The sequence below is a fragment of the Oculina patagonica genome, chromosome 7 (genome assembly GCF_052425735.1).
Source record: "Oculina patagonica isolate OP01 chromosome 7, crgOcupat, whole genome shotgun sequence".
Lineage (NCBI taxonomy): Eukaryota > Metazoa > Cnidaria > Anthozoa > Scleractinia > Oculinidae > Oculina > Oculina patagonica.
In genome coordinates, this window is record NC_135764.1 from 413220 (window position 1) to 433505 (window position 20286).

Below are 20286 nucleotides of genomic sequence, written 5' to 3' on the forward strand. Positions count from 1 at the left end.
ATTTTACATTTATACGTCATGTTAAAACAATATCACACGAAAGTTAAAATACACCGAATTGTTCCCTTAACAAAAGTCAGGACGCATTTTTCCAGTGCCCCAAATTTCTAAAACAATCAACAGCCTTAATTGTTTTAGGAATCTAGGGGAACTAGAAAAATGCGTCCTGACTTTTATGAAAGGAACAATTTGGTGTATTTCAACTTTCGTGTAATTTCGAGGGCCGATGAAACCATAGTTAGTAGAGGGAGACTCTACTATGATGAAATAGAGAAAACACATTGACCTCTGCGAAAGACTTGCAACGCCAGCCGTCCATGCATTTCCGGCTGCATTTTTACGCTCTTAGATTTACGAACTTCAAAGGAACGGTTGGAAATCCACGTTTTCAGTGGGTTAACGGCAGAATATTTTCACTAGGAATATTATTACTTAATTATATTATTTACAGTGTTTGAGTTTCTTAGTCTACATCAAGTTTATTAATTTTTCAAGCAAAAATGGCAGAATAAATAACCTTTTTCTCTCTAATACACATGCTATAGTTTACAATATCAAATTTTGCACAGTTTTTCATACTGCTTTTTTCGATTCTTGCCATAGAAAAACGCTTTGAATACATGTTCTTTAGTGACGCTTACAAATGGAAAACAGCGGCAGCTAATACTCCTTCCCCGTCATTGGTGGATCAAGACCTTCAGGTAAGTGGGGGCCCCGATCATCCATACCCTGAAATAAGGGGGAAACCCACTCTCGAAAATAATTTTTCTCGACCCTTTGGGCCCTAGTTTGGCCTAAAAATATGGTGGGGGCCCAGGCCCCCGGGCCACTCCCCTAGATCTACCACTGTCCGTGTTTTGTAGCCCTCAATGGCGTTCTTTCTCGCTCTTTTCGGAATTTCTAGACAGTTTTCTAGCCATACTGTATTTGACAATTCAAGCTACTGGATTACAAGCTCAGTTTCCCTTTGATTCTCCACAAGCGTCCCTGTGTTCGTCAAATAACTCCTTTAGTTTTCCTGTATACTCGGAATGCAATTCATTTATTTCTTTCTCGCTTGGGTTTTCCACTTTTTCCACCGGGATAGGAGATCCAACTAAAAGAAGTAAAACAAATAAATATGGTAATAATAAAAGGGAATTTTTTTTAATTAACGGGAGTATTTATTTTCGACTGAGGGCGTTTTTACGGAACAGCAATAAGGCCATCCCGATAAAATGTTTCGTTTCCCACCGCCCGACCGACCCATTTTTTTCGAAATGTGAAAAAAAATTCCAGATTCACTAGTCAAAGAGGCAAGTACTTTAATTTACAAGCACACGATCTTGTTTTATTAACAACAATTGGTATGATGTGATTTCCCTGTTTTTAATTAACATCGATACTTAGTTTTTCAAAGGCTGTTTAGTGCCTAGGGCATAAACGATTGTTCCAACATTCTCAGCGAGATCAACTGAAACAAAATCTTTCGGCTCTGCATCTTCTGGCTTCTTAAGTAACCCAGACCCCTTAAAGTGTTCATTCTTTTTTTTTTTCTGCCCGACCGACCGACCCACCATCACAAGAGACGGGGCGATGGGAAACGAAACATTTTATTGGGATGGCCTAAGTTTCTTGGAACTCACCAACAACAGTTATAGGTCGTGGATCGGGCATTACTCCAAACCGCGCAAACGGAACCAGTATGCAAGTCTTCAGCAGTATTTTCTCCCACTTTTCCCATTTGCTGCGACCAGTTTGATATGTCTGAAGGAAACAGACTTTAGGCTGTCGACTGAATATATTATTTCGTCCAAATCCAAAAACTGGAACCAACTGAGACCCAACCAAGAGACCAAAAAGCATTTCCATAAATGATACTTTAACATAGAGTTAAGCGGAGGTACACATTAATTTTAATGAAATTTTGAGAGGTATAAATAACGTAGAAGAAAGAAAATTATTTTTGAAACACCGCAGAACACTCCAGTTTGTCACGTGACTGTTTTGGTGTCCATCTATTAATAGTCGATTTTACAGTTGCCTGCTAAGTAACCTGGCCTTTGAATGCTAGCGAGGCTGGAGGTGACCTTGTATTCATACAAACCTCTTTGCTTTATCACGTAAATGCAAACTAGTTAGCATCAGAACGGCATGATTTACACAACAAAGCAGCCAGGTCTGTATCAAAACAAGGTCACCTCCAGCCATTCAAAGGCCAGGTCACTGAGCAGACAACTGTAAAATGGTCTATTTTCAACTTCAAATTCTTTTTAATACTACATTTAATCTTCAATGTATTTCTTATTTATCCAAATTTTACAACTCCTTTGAGAAAAACTGTTTCCTTCAAAACATCTCAAAAACTTACAAAACACCGCAAAACATAGATTTATGAAATGAGCAGAGAGTTTTTGCATTGCTTGAAATGTTAATGAGATATTGTCAGTAAACCTAAGTTAAAGGGACTGTGTCACGGCTGAGTTAAGTTTATTTTATTAAGTTTTGCCAACTTGCTAAGAAACTTAATTTTTGCAAAGAAAGTAATATGGAACTAAATGACAAAACCATAGCTTGACTGCAACCATATGTGTCTCCCGGTTACAAGCAAACAAGATTAACTTTGAAAACTGTTCAGCCCAACAATATTTCAAAAACCCATATCGCAATCCGTTTCAATCTTCGTTGTTTTAGGCCATCCATACCTTTTTCGACTTTTTTGCTTGTTTACAAGCAAAATGAAGGAGAATAGCAGTTATGTGGGGGAAAATGTGGAACCACTTTACGGTCACTTTGCGCAATGTTTTCTCTGACAGTAGTCGGAAATATCCGTATTTTTTTCGTGCTTTTTCGTGGAGCAATCGTAACGATACGGCCTTGAACACATTGAACAGCGGTCTACCTATAACAATTCAAATATGGCGTCGCAAAAACAAAGCGAAAGCGTCGAACGCATATTTTGCTGTTCCATTTGCTAATTTCGCTGCCGTAATCGACTGCCACAAAAAGTCCTTGCAATTTTAAAGTATAGAATTGTCAGATCTCGGTGAAATTTGCACTGTTTATTTGTGTAATGTTGAGGAATATGTGTATAAATACCCGGCGCGGACGTCAGCCATTTTTGACAAAATTATATGGCTGCATTTCCTCCGCGAAGATAGGAAATTGTTAAACTAAACTACAAAGCAACTGTAATGATAAGTTCAAAGAACAATGCACAGGATAAACCTTCGACTCATACTTCATGCAAAAAAGTCGGTATCTTGAAGAGACTTTGATTTTGTATTTGGTGTGTTTGTTAACTGTTCCTTCACTGTTTTAAGAGGTTATTTTTATATTTCAACGAATTTAATGGTCATTTCCGATGCCTCAGTTTAGCTAAAATCCGTGGTACAGTCCTTTTAAAGCACTGACCAAACGGTAACGCAAGTGGACGATGGTATTCGTAAGTTTAACTTGCGTACAGACTTGCGTTGGGTGGGCAAGCGGACACGCAATGCAAGTTTAGTCGCAAGTGTACGCAAGTTTGCAAAAGGTCATTTAACATGCTACGAGGTACAATTCAGTATTTGAAGTAAACTGCAAAAATGCGTTGACTTTCGATGGGTGGCCAAACGCTAAAAAAATACGTTAACTTAAGTACAAATTTGATCTTGACCAAAGTGAGCGCAAGTCAACGCAAGTGCACGCAAGTCCTGGCCAAACGGAGACGCAAAAGGTCGCAAGTTTTCAACTTGCGTTGCTGTTTGGTCAGGGCGCAAAAATGGCATTCATGTTTACTCCCCCCCTCAAAAAGAAAACACTGTTTATGTTACCCAGTCTCCAGCGCCATCTTGACAAAGCCCCTTCGTCTCTCTAGTGTAAGAACATACGAGTTGGGACACGTGTTAAGTACATCACAGGAACCACCAATAACTATGGCAACAGAATGACCGGGACCCTGCTGAGTCAGCACAAACTTGCAACTGTCACGACTGGCATTTATTACTCCTGACAATGTCACGAAAGATTGGAGACCATCCCATAACTACAAAATAAGTGAAGGAAATCATCAAATGTAAGCTTACATTGTCTAAAAATAAAGCCCTGGCCAAAAGGCAACGCAAGTAGACGCAAGTTGAACGTCTTCTTGCGTTGACTTACGTTCACTTCGGTCGAGATCAAATTTGCACTTAAGTCAACGCAATTTTTGCAGTGTACTTTAAATACTGGATTGCAGCGCGTAGCATTTTAAATGGCTTTTTTGCAAACTTAAGCTGAGACCAATAAGGCGATAGCTCATGTCCGACCATCCTCCCTGCTCGCGCACCCAGCCTGGGGGAAATCGTTATTCGATGGCAATTGATATCAATCGACAAAAAGCAATGCTAATTATTCAAATGATATTGGAAATCAAAGACCAGGCGATGAACTAAACAGTTATTGATTGTCATCATTGTTGATAGCAATCTATTTAGTTGCAATTGATGTACCATAAATCCCGGGGGGAGACTCTCATATTAAAGGGACGGGGATGCTCGTCGGATGATTTTGAAAATAACCCCTAAAAGAGACCAATCTGGGTGTGGCTGAAGCTAATTTAGAAAAACAGTTTGGATGCAGGGGACCACGCAACGAAGAAAAAAACTGCTTGGCTTGTCTGCTGCCGGATCTCTTGTTCAAGAAATGCTCGTAACAGACGTCACTCTAAGTGCTTATAAAACCAGATTGATTGCAAGGCTGGTACAACGGTAGATGGGCAAGATTTATTGGCCAATATTTCAACTAGTAGAGCTAGTCTTCTTCAGGGACCCCTAAAAGATACCAAAATTCTGCATAGAGAATTTATATTTGTAGATTTCTTTGTGTGTAAGTGTGTAACCCTAAACGAGACCCTGACGGCTAAAAATATTGCCATTTTGCCCAGAACACCCTAAGCGAGACTCAAAGTCCGAAATTTATACTCCTAAGCGAGACGACGAGCATCCCCGTCCCTTTCATATGGTACTCCCTCCCCAGCCGGGCCATAAATTCAGTCCTCTGTAAAAGGTACCATAATTCCTCCTCTCTGGGGTGGGGGCTTATTTATTCAAGGGCGTTTGAGGGGGGGATTAGAGAGGGGTCTTAATAGAGAGGGGGCTTATTTATTTATTTTAGCAAAACGCCAGTAGGTTAACAGTTTATACATGTAACAGAGGCGGCGGGTATTTTGAAATGTGGGGGGGGGGAGAAGGGTGTCGTCCTTCAAGCCAAGGGCTTTTCCCCTTCCCCACCCAGGAGGCGCATACCCATACTCAATTTCCCAACATGTCTTAAACAGTGTCCAATGTGTCCGTGGTTGATTTGTGATAATGCATAACTAGACTGCTCAGACGATCCTGCTTCATGGCCGTGCTTTTTGGGAGGGCCACATCGGAGGGGGGCAGGAAATGTACGCTCTGAAGTTGCGGATGCTGCAGGTAATGTCAAGTACAATCTGAATAGATTGTGGACTTCTCATAGTAGCATTTTGGGGAAATGCGTTTCTTTGAAAGTCCTACACCATATTATCCCGCCAAGCACAATACTAAATATTATGTGTCTTGACAAGCCAATTTTATGCTGCACTAGCGATACTTTTGGCACTAGAATGTGTGGGGGGGGGGGGGGTGGGATGAGCCCCCAAATTTTTGTTGGGGGGGGGGGCAGGCTACAGCCCCCTGCCCCACCTGCTCTGCCACTGATGTATAATTAACATAAACTGATATCTAGTCTCCAGCACACAGGCTGTTCAGGACAGTGCACAGGAAAAAATTGTAAGACCCCTTTTTTCACACTCTCAGACTAGACAAAACACAGACACCAAGGACAAATTTACTAAAATCATTTATTGACTATGTTTTCCAGTTTCCCAGTTGTACACCATCACGTCACTACTCAATAATTCTATGTGAGCTATCACTACTAAATTGCATGAATCCCTTTTTTTGGAAAGCTGCAAATTGTTTCATACATTAAGAAATGTTGAAACTGTTTAACTGCTTCATAACATTTCAGTTTCTATGACACAGGTATTACATGTGTAAGTACTAAAAGGTACATCAATCTGCTGTAGTGAACAGGCTACCAGGCACTGTTCCACAGGATCACCACTTTTGCACCATCTTGTCTCTAACAAACTCTCCATGTGGCTTGCCAGCATTTGGTGGCAATAACGCCAGGTATACCGGTGTTTCTGCACCTAAGAAAGGTAAAGAGCAGTTTGTTCACATTTATTGTTAATGGCACAGAATCAATTCCATTAAAAATTTTTAACCTTATAGCCACCAGACATGCTAAGTTAATTAATTAAATAGTATATTTATTTTAAAGTTATTAGTATAATCCCTGAGGGATTAATTTGATGGAGTCAGTAAACCATTGTTATGATAACATTACTGTTCTGTCTGTCATGATGTTATCAATAATTATAAACTTTGATAATCGACTTTTAAAAGTAAGTGATGAATGAAGACTTAAAGCAAAACATAGGAGTGGAAATCAAGTTTACAATGTGTGGTTCCATAAACTATACATACCTCCCCCACTGAAGGGATTTTTCCTAAGATCCTCCACCCCTCTGGAAATTCCAATAGTCCATTTTACAGTTGCCTGCCAAGTGACCAGGCCTTTGAATGGTAGTGAGGCTGGAGGTGACCTTGCATTGATACAAACCTTTCTGCTTTATTATGTAAATACAAACTAGTTAACATCAGAACAACATGATTAACACAACAAAAGCAGTAAGGTCTGCATCAAAACAAGGTCACCTTCAGCCTCACTTCCATTCAAAGGCCAGGTCACTGAGCAGACAACTGTAAAATGGCCTATTAAGCTTCATACATTTCCTTAAAGTTTTTGGCATCTGAGACCCCCCCCCCCCCCCCCCAATCCCAGGAATTTCCAATCCTTTCTGTGGGGGGAGTATGAACATTTTCTGGAACCTCACAATAAAAAACAGCTTACCCTCATCAATTGTTTTAGGTGCTTTGGGTCCAGCCATGTCGGTACGTACCCAACCAGGACAACACTGCATCAGAAAATAAAACAAGTTCAATCAAGCATTAAAGGTAAATATATCACTTTTTACAGGGGTGATGTTTAAATACAACAATCTGCCAAATTAACTCACAGCATTCAACAGGATGTCTTCTCGAGGATCTTCTGTCAAAGCCCTGGCATGAATCTTACTGAGAGCTGTCACGCCCACTTTGGAGGTGCCATATGCTACAGGAGAAAGTCACATTTAAGTCACATTTAACAGTACAAAAAAAAAAATGATTGTGCTACACACCATGGGTGTCTGCACTGACAACAGTGAGAATCAAATCCATGCAACTGAAACTCCATAACTTAAAAAGAAAACTCTGCCTCACCAGTATTTGACCATCCTTTATCTTTATGAACACCATCTTTCACATCTCTGGAAAACAACAGTATTACCATAAACACTCCAGAGCTGACCAATGTGTTGTTCTAGAAAGTATTTTTTATCCATACCTTTCTCATATAAGGATTTTTGGTTTGAACCCCCCACCCCTTGCAAATTTCTAGGGTTTTTTTGGAACCAAAAAGAAAAAGAAAACTCACTGAACAAACTGATTCATCAGAGAAATGAGACCTTCTTCAGTCAGCGTCGGAGACGAAAACTTCTTTTGCAGTTCTTCTGATAACTGAGACAGTCTTCCAGCGGTAGATGACACATTTACCACTCTTCAAAAAAAAAAAATGTAAAAATATAAATATTAAATTAACCCTAGCATGTACAAAGTGAGGCAGGATCCTGTCCATCCCATTTAGGATGCCAGATGAGAATGGGAATAAACTAAGACATTAGCATGCAACTTCCCTGGGCAAGCAAAATTTGACAGCTGCTTGTCTGAATTCAATTTTTTTGTTTTATGGTCTGAGCATTGTTGCGGGCCCAAGAGAGGCCCGCAACCCTAATCTTGACAGTGACCAGCGTATTGCGTATTACGCGTGCGCGCCACGTTTATAAAGGTTATCTGCAAACCGGAAGTTGAAAATTTTGTTCTTACACTAAGAGCGATCGGAATGCAAAAAATGTGTCAATCACGACAGTTTGTCGTAACACCGGAAGAGAAAAATCTTGTCTCCAAGAGCGATAAGAATGCGAAAAATCAACAGTTTGTCACATTAGATCGAGGCTTCTGTCTTGCAGACATTACGTTTTGCAGACGTTGTTTTATAGGTGTTGCTTTTGAGAAGATCTGCTGTGATTGTATCACAGACAAACTACGGCAAAGCGAATGATTCCAACAACGGTTATTCTCGAGAAATTCCTTATAACACTGACAACAAAGCGAGTTTGCCGACGGAGGAAAATCACATCTCAATTCACACCGCGTGCTCGACTACACTTCGCAAAACTGTCAATCAAAAAAACAACTCTGATTGGTTCGCGGCAATAGGAAACGATAAAAAACATTCGTGACTTAAGCGTGACGCGTTACTCGACCTGACTTAGCCTGCGAGCAGGCCCTCTTATCGGGGGCAACGTGAACATCGCGGGATCGCGCCTTCGGCGCTCGGGGAGTTCAATAATAATATATTCACGTTTCCCCCGAATAGAGAGCCTGCTCGCAGGCTAGACCTGACTCGGAATAATTTTCTTTTGTCCAGTGATTTATCGACACTGTCTGAAACACTTCCCTCCAAGTATCTTCTCTTAACTGCATCGAGGCCCGCACTTTCTAACCTGTGGTTACCACTAGTTTAAATTTTAAAATATATCTCCTATAATATAAGAGGTATGAACAAAATTAATGCTTTTCAGGTTTTTACTAGTCTTAGTGTCCTCTGTCAAAAACAGTAAGAAAGTTAAAAACTTTTAATTAAGGGTACAGTATGATGTCATATGATGTCATAATTTAACATGTGCTGTCAATTTTGTTGTAAAAAAATGGACCTCTGTCCTCTGTTCACTTGCCAAGCTTGGTGGCGTTATGCTAAAATATCACGTTCTGAAGATCATTTTTAAAGGCATTTGGCCCCGGCATGAGTGACCATCTTTACTGCAGTAACATCTTAAAAGGAAATGTGCCATGCATGTCCAAAACCATAACACAAAGACACAAGTCAGGCTTAACATGGAACTGCAACATGCAACTTTAATATCTATTTATATTATATTAGTATTTTTATATTTTATATTTGTATATTTTATTTTAGTGTCCCCAATCAGCTATTTAGCTACCGGTAAATACCATGACACTTAAATAAAGTTTATGTATGTATGTATGTATGTATGTATGTATGTATGTATGTATGTATGTATGTATGTATGTATGTATGTATGTATGCAACTGCACAAATAACCACTAGGCTGTTGCTGTATTTTATAAATATTTGTGTTTCATATCACAAGTGATAACTGAAGTCACCTTGCATGCGGCCTTAAGAGAGGAAATAGTGCACGACACACATCAAGAGTTCCTCGGAAATTTGTGCGCACAGTTACTTCAGCTTGCTCTGCAAATGGAGCTGTTGAAGCGCTCTGGAAGAATGAAAAAATAATCATCAAAATATTTACAAAACAAGACTTTTTTTTTGCATTTTCAAGTATAATTTAAGCAGAGTTCCCATTGACGCACAGGTGTGCGTCATATACGCACAAAAAATGAAAAGGAAGCACAGTTTTTTGCCAAAGTGCGTCCTTGGGACGCAGAAAAAACAAGTTCCGACAAGTTAGGAGACTGGGTCTAGTAGGTCCTACCCAAACATCTTTGCGATCATCTTAGCATGTGCTTCAGTGAGCTGCCATTTTGTCACTCGTCATGTCAACACAAAAGACTTTATTCGAAATTGTTCAGCATTCAACATCGAGGAAACCTAAAAAAAGGAAACCTGAAAGTGATAGATCTCCGGGATGATGCCCAGCTGAAGAAACGTAAGTTTTGTCCTAAATGGCTGGAGGAGTTTCAATGGTTAAAGTATGAGTCGACTGAAAAACAAATGAAGTGCAAAGTTTGCCTCGATGCGTATGGCCATTTTTTGTGCGTATATGACGCACACCTGTGCGTTAATGGGAACTCTGGACTTAATAAGTATGTCAGTATTAAGAAACACGAAGGGCACACTTTTATTCCAAAAATAAAACTTTATTAATTATGTTATCACCCGGTCTTGGGTTTTGTCTCTGTGTGTTTAAAACAATAAAATTAGTAATAGGCAGGGGACCCCTGAAAAGCAAAAAGGACCCCCAACTTTTTGGAACTGGGGGTCCCAAGGACCCTTAAGTTTCAACACTAGTGGGAACTCTGTATAAGTAAAAACAAATTAAACCAACCTTATAAGCAATCCCTGCGTTATTCACCAGAATATCTAAACCACCATACTGTTCTTGGAGAAACTTTTTTAACTTCTCGATGCTCTCTATTGATAACAGGTCCAGCTGGTGAAACTTGGGCGACAACCCTTCACCATTCAGTTGATTAACAGCCTCCTTTCCTCTCTGCTCATCTCTTGCTGTAAATTAAAAGTAAAAAAAGTAACTTTTTGCATGTCAAGTGTATCATTGGAAATGCCCGCACCTACAACCAAATAAATAAATAAAATAAAATAAATGGGAATTTGTACTGGCATTTCCACAGAGTGGTTCTTCCTCCACCGTTCTAAGATCGAATTGGAATTTGAAATTGTTGGTTTTTGTGGAGGGAGGAAAACCGAAAAACCCAGAGAAAAATCCTTAGAGCGAGGTTGAGAACCAACAACAAACTCAACCCACATAATGGTCCTGGGTCTGGGAGTTGAACCCGGGCCACATTGGTGGGAGGGGAGTGCTCTCACCACTGCACCATCCCTGCTCCCCCTAAATTGTTGGGAAGGTGGTATTGTCTTTCCCTCACTTCCCCTATTCACATTGAGCTTTTACAGCCTTACGTTCTAGTTCGCTTCGCTCAACCGAACGTAAATTATTTTACCCTTAAATTCTCGTAAACAATCAGGCAAACAAGAAATATGGCAGGATTTGCAAGTGATTCCCATCCATCCTGTGCAAGACGGATTTCGGATGCACTCTTGATTCGGTTTGACCTCACTGGCTTTCTGATTCAATATTTTCCAAAATAGAATCTATCGCAGCATTGAGCTCGAACTGGTTTTTGGTCTTCTTTGAACTTAACTGGACCACCTCCTTGATGATCTTGCTTTTCTGTTTGATCTCCATTTTATTTTCAAGGTACTTTTCGAACAGCGAAAAAACCTGGTTCACCACTGCGCCGTCAGGTTGATTGCCAGTAGTTGTTTCCCAAAGATAGGAGAACTGGAGCCGAAGATGTGGAAGATTCGTCTTCAGCACTGATCAGGAAGATAAATTTTAAAACTAGCGAAGTATTAAACTGCGTGGATCGCAAGCATGAGTGAATATTCAACGGTCGAAGAAAATATAAATATCAGAAACTAACCAATCACAGGTTGTGTGACCCCGGCCAGGGCTGGAACTCGGACCGCTCGATCCATAGTCCGGCGCACTAACCAGTAGGCCACCGTGCCTCCCACACAGCAGGGTTACCCCCAGCTAACTATGCCCCTAGCATTAAATCCACCGTTACCCATTTACACACCAAGCAAAGGTTGAGAAAGGCATTATTAGGGTAAAGTGTCTTACCCAAAAACACAACACAGTGACCCCCACGAGGGCTCAAACCCGGACTGCTCGATCCAGATCCAGGGGGGCCAACCATTAGGTCACCCCTCCTCCTTCAACTGGTCAATAAAAATAAAATCCATTAAATGCACTACCTGTAAGAATAACAGTTCCAGAGAACTCTTTACAAAGTTTCCTAACAATTGCAAATCCTATGCCTTTGTTGGCACCAGTTACCTAGCAAATAAAGAATGCAAACAATAAGAACTTACACGATGTATCCACATTTTTAGAGGACTGTAACAATTAGCGGAGCAATTGCAGAATACCCCGCAAATGAGATTCACCGAGTCGGAACTCTTTGATGAACGAGGCAAGAAACAATAGGAACTATTGTTATTCAATAAGATGAATCTCAGCATACGGCTACCAACTGACGAGGTCTTCGGACGAAACTAGTTTTTGTAGTCGTGTATATTAATTAAGTGTGTTGAAAGTAAATGCAAATGAGATTTTTCCATATCATTATGACATTTGCGGGGTATTCTGCAATTAAACTCGTACAAGGAACGTACATAAGTTTACTGAACTCAACAGCAGAAGTCATGCGATCACACACGTTAATTCATGGACCTGGCTTTTAAAGCAGAGTCTAGAAATGTATAATTTGAAGAGCTTACCACTGCAACTTTAGAAGAAGACATCTTCAACGTTTCATTCAGCAGCCAGCTGCTCGACCGAGATGTAGAGGACTGGGTATCGGTGCGGAAAGAGGGACAGGCCTAATAGGGGAGGGGTAAGAGGGGAAGGTTTAAATTTTAAAATTCTCCTGGCCAGTTTAGGTGTCTTAAAAAGACAGTCTATTAAATTTACCTGCTTTGTCAAATCTTCAGTAGCTATATGCCTAATTAAAGAACTTGCAAAACCCAGATGGTGAAGGAGATTATTTTCTGGAACTACCCCCGTCCCCTCCCTGTTGCTCCTGTGACTATTCATCGAGGCCCGGGATAACCTGCGATCAGGCTTTCTTTTTTTCGCGGCGGAGGGAAGGAGAAAAAAAAAAGAAAGCCTGATACAATGATCATGACTAATACACCACACGAGTACTACGAGCAACATACGGGTAACATACGAGTAACACACGAAACATACGGGCACATACGGGTACATACAGGTAACATACAAGTAACATACGGATACATACGAGTAACATACTAGCCTGCGAGAGCAGACGCATTTCCGGCCGTCGCTTCTCTCCGCCGAAAAATAGCGTCTGCGAAACCGAGCCAGGAAACGATTTCTGTGACGTCGCATCTTTTGTTTTCTCTTTGGCCAATTAGATTACGCGATAGAATAAAACACGAGTGCACACCACGCGGCTCCCTCGCGACAAAGCTGTTACGAGCTGTCTGCGAGATGCTATGGCAATTTTTCTGAAACATCGAAGGTTTCTTACCCCGGTGAAAGTAGTTCTTTGCAGAATAACATTTTCAGTTGCAAAGGAGGTTAATGTATGTCCTTTTTGTCAGTAGATAGGTAATAAATTCTAGCAACACACCGGACGCGACAATCGACCAGGTGAGTTTCATCTTCACCTTTCGAGAAATTACACAAAAAATTTCCGACAAGCATCATTGCAAGGCCTGCGAGTTCTTAACCCTGAAGCGTTCTTAGCGTCCTTCTTTGCACCACGAAGACTCAAAAATTTGTCCCAAAGAATAAAAACCAAGAAAACTTTCGCAGATTTCAGCGATAGCTAAAGTTATGTTTACATCTTGACTCGCTGCGTAAAGGCGAATCTCAGAGAGTCGCTCGAAAGATTCGTCTCTTTCGGAAGAGACAGTACACTGAAATTACAACTCTGACCAATAATAGTATTGCTTTTATTTGGTATCTTCATCTTAGTTTCAGTTCAGGGCAGTTTTGTCTAGGAGTAAAGTTACTTGTTACAGCAAGTAATGATTTTACTGCAATTGACCCCAAAACACCGGAACTTGGCTCGATTTCTGTCGCTCTCTTGGAAACTGCCGGCTACACGGTTCCGGTTGATCATACATTTTCCTAAAATTTCTAATCGATTTTATGACTTGTTTTGAAATCCCTGGTGACAGTATATACAATAAAATAAACTTACCAACAAAACAAGTAACATGTACGTGTGGTTCGTCAACAACGACTGCTGCTACCGAATATTTATCTCACCTATCTGAGACTCTGGTGATCCATACACGATCAAATAGCGGCTATTTTCAATATTTCTTTTCTCGGCTTCCAATGTACTGTGTGTTATTCAGCACTATTGCATTTAGGTCAAGCGACGATAATAGGCTGACCTTGTCCTTCATTGTCTTCATTCAACTTACAAGCGGCGGAAAGACGATCACAATAGTGTACAAAATATTCCTCTCAGGCAATGCTTAGAAAATTGCTGATGTCCCAAATCCATTCTAAAGATTCGTGAGTACTGGCTCGGTTTCGCAGACGCTATTTTTCGGCAGAGAGAAGCGACGGCCGGAAATGCGTCTGCTCTCGCAGGCTAGTAACATACGGATACATACAAATAACATACGGATGCATACGAGTCACATACCAATACATACGTGTGCATACCAGTTCCTTTTTCAATTCCCTTTATTTTGTTCTATTTTTCATTTTTATCAGTATGCTCCCCCACTCCCCTTCCCGTCAACAAGGTTGCGTGACGAGCCCAAAGGACAAAACGTATTGAAGACGTATCAAGAATTTGAAATGTTATAAGGTCAATAGCTCAACTTCTTGAATTCACTTACATACGATCTTACCCGTAACATACGAGTAACCTAAGGACACATATAGGTGCATACCAGTTCCTATTTCATTTCACTTTATTTTATTTTGTTTTTTTATTTTTCATTTTTTTTTTGTTCCTTGTCCTTTGCGCTCGTCACGCAATCTTTTTGGAGGGGAGAGCGATGGAGAAACACGTTACATCTAATGACCAATAATTAATTTTTCGATTATTATTCGATTGTTATACTCGTATGTGTACCCGTAATTGCCCGTATGTTTTGTTTTGTTTACTTTTGTTGCATAAAATAAAAATGAAAAATAAAATGAAATGAAATGAAATAGGAACTGGTATGCACCCGTATGTATCCGTATGTTACTCGTATGTTACCTGTATGTAACCGTATGTACCCGTATGTTCCGTGTGTTACTCGTATGTTACCCGTATGTTTCGTGTGTTACTCGTTTGTTACCCGTATGTTACTCGTGGTACTCGTGTGGTGTATTAGTCATGATCGTAATTCTCTTGTTTCTCAACAAAATCTGCCAAAACTTTACAGATCGGATAAATAAAAGTTAAATAATCATGTGAAGTCTGTTTTGTTTGTTTCGACTCCCTATTTCCCGATTAGTTTTGGGTTGTTTTATGATGCGACTTTTCGTCCGATCTGTGACTACACTTGACTTGACCGGAAGTGATTTTATTGCAGAGTGTATGATCATCATCAAAGCGGTTCTTTTGTTTTCATGACAGACTCTTTTGTTTTTCGTTGACAGTCGGGTGTGTCAAAAAATATAAAACAGATCTCTCCACGCGGATTACCTGGGGTGCTTACCATTTAGCCAAAAAATCCGGAAATTTCGGTTTGAAGTCAAATGGTAAGGTAATTTTCCGGAAATTCCATTCGGAAATTGTGGACTACCTCTAGAGGTACTCCACTTTTTCCGTTCGGAACGGGACATCGGAAATTTCCTTACCATTTGAACGAATCCTCCGTTTCCAGGCTCTTTTTAGCACTTTCGCGCGGTTTTAGTCGTGTTTTATACAATATGGCGTCTTTACTGTGACCAATTTAGAACGTGTATGTTCACCTCGACCATAGAAATGTCAGCACTTTTTTTTAACAGGAGATAAAAGCTGCCTGCCTCTGGTATTCCACGTTGGAATTGTTCATGTGTTCATATTTTTTCTCGGGACAGGATCTAGCTCGGCCGTGCCAATTTTCACTCGACTGCGAAATTCACTCGGTGCGTAGGTGGGAACAGTTACCTCAAAATAACTTTGTATTCTGTTTAAATCGCGTCTCATGGAACAGCTGACGGCAGTAAACAGCATCAGCCCATCTTATTCATCGAAAAGTTTGTTTTCTACCTCAAAATATTCAGCTATATCGACAGAAAACAACACTGAATTTGGCGCTTGATCGAGTGAGCGGGATGGAACGCCTGGTAGGATAATGGTAAGCGAAATCTCATCCGGTTGGTCGGCATATTCGGAAAATCGCTTACCATTATGCAACGGTCGCACCAACCGAATTTTTCTTACAAATGGTAAGCACCCCTGGTCTTTGCGCGAGATAAATTTCAGGTTTGTTTGTCAGTGCGGAGTCAGTGTGGATTGCTAAATAAGAGTATTTTCATAGGTCTCGAAAAACTTTCTTTTCTTTGTTATCCGCGTGGATGGACCGGCGAATGTCGGAAGAAGGAGGAAATGTAACATCGTCGCATAGAAATTCGGCAAATTTCGAAATGTGCCAGGCAATTTTCTTTGTCTGGGGTTGCTGTTTAGTAACGCGCAATAAGATCGCTTACGGATGTAGTTTTTCCACGGAGTTTAAGCTAGGATAAATAGAAGCGGCATCCGTTTCTAGTATCTTAAAACCGTTAACCCAAAATTCAAAACTTTAAATTGAATAATTTGTAACATTGAAATGTTTATTCACTGATTTACTTTCTATAGTCGCGCCCGGGAGCAAAAGGTAAGCTTACAAAAGCTAAAATATGTTCTGCTTTTACACATAAATGTGCTTTTTATCTCGAAAACAGCCGAGCGAAACAGATTGGAAATTCAAATACTCTCCAGTGAACAACGTTGAAATTAAATGGATTTGAACCATGTGTTTAGCGTGTCCCGTTAATCGCCGCCAAAGGCTGCCGGCTGTCGGCTCGTGTTTCCTCGCGCATATCCACGCGCGAGACTGGTCACATCAACTGTAGTCACAGATTGTACGACCGCCCATAGTAAGTTTCACCCTCTTCTCGTGAAACACGAAACTCCCCGCGAGGAGAGTTAATAGTTAATGGTTCTAGTAACTTGAGTTAATAACAGTTGAAACTCGAGGCGCGTCGTATTGACATTGCGACATATCGATTACCGTTTAGATCGAACTCGCAACGTAAACCGACCTAGCTCTGATTCAAATCGCCCCCAAACCGGTAAAAAAAAAACACAGGAACGCAGGTAAATAAGAACATTTTTATTTTAAGATTATGAATAACTAATACAGCGTTTGGGTCCCCTGTGTTGGTTTTATGACATTAGTGGGTCACTCTGCACCATCTCGGGAATATCATCTTACATTTTAAATAATTGCTTAGGTTGGTGGTTCACATTTGACAGTCATTGACAGCTAACTTAGAAAGCAGTCAATTAAATGGCAGTTTTTTAATGCCAGGTGGTTCAAACTCTAAACAGAGATGTTTTAATAAACCAACTGTTTAGTCCAGTGTTCTTGCCCACATACAGAACGGGAAGTTATCTCGCGGCCCTACTACTGATTTAATTTGAGACCAAAGCGTTTTATTCAAAGACTACAAATAAACAGGTAAAAAGATTTTACTAAATACTTAGTTTTTAAAACATGGATGTTTTAATAAATTAGTTCTTAGTTGTTTTTTTCAATTTTTTTAGATCAAGAAAAAAATGATAATATTCATTATTTTCGATCCGAAGTCATGTTTTTCTTTCTTGATAAACCAACGTTTTCAAGTTATCAAGACTTAAAACGTAAAAATGATGAATTTTATTTCGCTGAATGGTAGGTTGGCAGATTTTATTCCGACCAGAAATTTTTTCATTCTTTTCCGCAGTTTATTTAAAATTTGACATAATTATTTTCCTTATTGGCGTAAAATCTACCTGCTATACATTTTTTAATTTCTGAAAATTGAGCTGTTCTTCACCATTACTGTCGCCGCCCTTTGAAAATAACCCGAGATATTTGGCCAGATGGATCAAAACGTTAAATATGGGCTTTTGCAAAATAAAATTAGTAAATTTGTTCCTATTGTTCCCAAAATTATTCCGGTATAATTTTGTAAAGCCTAAATGGAATATAAGAAATACATTTGAATATCAGAATAGTTAGATGAGTCAAACAGATGCTTTTTCAGCAATACAGTTAAAAGTCTTGGTTCTAGGCAACGCAACGATTACTCTTTAAACTCAGTGGGCTCCAGAGAAATAAAACGATATAAAATATTTGTAAGATTATTAATAAATTTAACAAAGCAAAATAGAGAGTGGTTTAATTTTAAACAATTTCAAATTAAAGTTTTAAATTTTTATATAATTGAAAGTAAAGTAAAGCAGGTTCTCGCACACCGCTGTAGAAAATCTGAATTTTCTTTAGCTCCATTAACGGAAACAAAAAACAGCTTTAAACGGAGGGGGAAAAAAACTACGTTTATAACTCTCTTAGAGGTTTACGTAAAGGTCGTTTAGGAAAATCGCACTGTCATTATTCGTCACGTAGGTGTATTTATACAAATTAAGCAAACGGTTTTCTTGTTTAATCTTTGGTCTTCAGGAAAGAAAGTTGTCCGAGCAGCACGACTGCTCTGTTTGAGACTAAAATCCAGCGCCTTCTGAAACAGATGTATTGTAATAGATATTGAATGCAGGACGTTTAAAACAGACGAAATTGTTGCTCCTGTTCACCACTTTTTTATTAGAGGGCAACAAAATTATCTCGGAAATGATAAGAATCAAGCTTCCTCTATCTCATGATGATTTTGATCGTCAAGTGGACGTTTTAATCAGTTTGCACGCGTGGCATTTTCCTCGTCGTATTTAATTAACTGTGAACTACTCATTCGTTTTTGACGAAGGGTTATTTGATTTTCAATACAAACACAGACATTGAATGACGTACGTACAGCCCAAAACAGTGTTGGTTTTTTGATATTAGTGTTCCTCTTAAGGGTCACTCTGCACCACCTCGGGACCGAAATGATCTTTATCGTTTTAGAAATAACATTTTAAATAATTGCTTAGGTTGGTGGTTCACATTTGACAGTCATTGACAGCCAACTTAGAAAGCAGTCAATTAAATGGCAGTTTTTTAATGCCAGGTGGTTCAAACTCTAAACAGAGTTAACTGTTTAGTCCAGTGTTCTTGCCCACATACAGAAGAGGAAGTTATCTCGCGGGCCTACCATTTAATTTGAGACCGAAGCGTTTTATTCCAATTGCAAGACTACGAATTAACAGGTAAAAAGATTTTACTAAATACTTTATTTTTAAAACATAGATGTTTAAATAAATTAGATCTTAGCTGGTTCTTCATATTTTTTTTTTTTACATCAAGAAAAAAATGATAACCTTCATTATTTTCGATCCGGAGTCATGTTTTCCTTTCTTGTTAAAACAACGTTTTCATCTCACTTTTCAAGTTATCAAGACTTAAAACGTAATTTAAATGATGAATTTTATTTCGCTGAATGGTAGGAGGGTCTGAATGGGGTTTAGTGTTTAGTGTTATTTTCCCATAATAATCTATAATCAGAGTTTATTGAATATAGCACACATTGTTGTAAACATTGACTCGGAAGGTCTTCGGAAGCCTCAAAACCTGCAATTTTGTGTCCAAGTTTTCTCCGCCTATATAGATTTCCAGGAAATGATTCGCGAGGAGCATAAACTTGGCGGTACTCTACTGTGCTATGACAAGAGCGAATTTTTAAACGTCCTTCTCAAAACGAAGATAGCACGTTTGAAAGTTTAGATTTCACATTTTTACTCTCTTAGAAGCTATTAACACATGCATCTAGCGGTTTTTGAAATCAAAATTTCCTTCTTGTCATAGCACAAAAGAGGTTATGATTTATCACTAGGTTATATAATCATTCCATTTGGTGCGCTGTTCTAGCTGAAAATTGGACACAAAATCGCATTGTCTGCGGTTAAAGACCTTGTAACATCACAGGAAACGGTCATTTCTCATTAAAAGGACAATCATGATCTAATTCCGTCATCCCCTAATATCTTTGGTAAATTTCAGCAGAATCGATGTTTAAAATGTAGCGAATAAAAGCTTCACAAGAAAGCACCCCGTCAATAAATTTGGCTAATGAATTTATTAATGAGCAAGGGTCCTGACCACAAACAACGCTACATAGGTGCTGCAAGTGTTAAACGTTTTCTGAATTAAAATTTTTATTTGTACAGGTATAAAAGTAATGGAATCATCGATAACTCTCTTCGTCCTTTTTGGCTTCATTCAGTTAGGTAACTAAAGGCAATTTCTCATTAATCTTTGTGCAATTACCTGTGACCATGTTGATCGTCTTGTCCACGAACACTGCCACTTTAACAAAATCAAGGCGCGTGACAACTTAGAGCCATTGTTCCTACATAACACCCCACTTTTTGTTCCACTTAAGTTTTTAATATTTTATGACGTCATTTTCACGGTTGATAATCAATCAATCAATCAATCAATCAATCAATCTTTAGTTGGTAAAGCAGATTAAAGAGAGAGGACAGACTAACAAAAGTATCTTAGCGACAGTTTACCATATAATTACAACATGATATAATACCCCCAAAGGATAGGAACAAAGACAAAACGTTGAAAATAAATCATCATCACATTTAAGCTTTTGTATACTCTCACCATGTTCTTTAATTTTGTCCTTTCTCACGGACAATTAAG

The 20286-nt window shown here is 39.3% G+C and overlaps 1 protein-coding gene and 1 pseudogene across 3 annotated transcripts; both read right to left on the reverse strand.

Annotated features, from left to right (window-relative positions):
• Positions 1 to 940: 940 nt before the first annotated feature.
• LOC144661037 (diacylglycerol O-acyltransferase 2-like protein 6) lies at positions 941 to 4004 on the reverse strand (annotated as a pseudogene). Its single transcript, XR_013572188.1, has 3 exons — positions 3798 to 4004; positions 1626 to 1825; positions 941 to 1096 (listed from the first exon to the last, which is right to left on the reverse strand). The product of XR_013572188.1 is annotated as a diacylglycerol O-acyltransferase 2-like protein 6 (transcript).
• Positions 4005 to 5806: 1802 nt separating this feature from the next.
• On the reverse strand, positions 5807 to 14032 carry LOC144659954 (carbonyl reductase [NADPH] 1-like). Of its 2 annotated transcripts, none has more exons than XM_078520488.1 (10): positions 13719 to 14032; positions 12265 to 12366; positions 11740 to 11821; positions 10286 to 10464; positions 9381 to 9493; positions 7567 to 7689; positions 7353 to 7399; positions 7109 to 7203; positions 6943 to 7006; positions 5807 to 6178 (listed from the first exon to the last, which is right to left on the reverse strand). In XM_078520488.1, the coding sequence occupies exons 1-10, from the start codon at positions 13734 to 13736 to the stop codon at positions 6084 to 6086; spliced, it is 918 nt and encodes a 305-aa protein (XP_078376614.1). In that variant the 5' UTR covers positions 13737 to 14032; the 3' UTR covers positions 5807 to 6083. The 2 variants fall into 2 exon arrangements, with proteins under 2 accessions (XP_078376614.1, XP_078376613.1); XM_078520487.1 differs by lacking the exon at positions 13719 to 14032 and adding an exon at positions 12458 to 12595.
• Positions 14033 to 20286: the final 6254 nt, after the last annotated feature.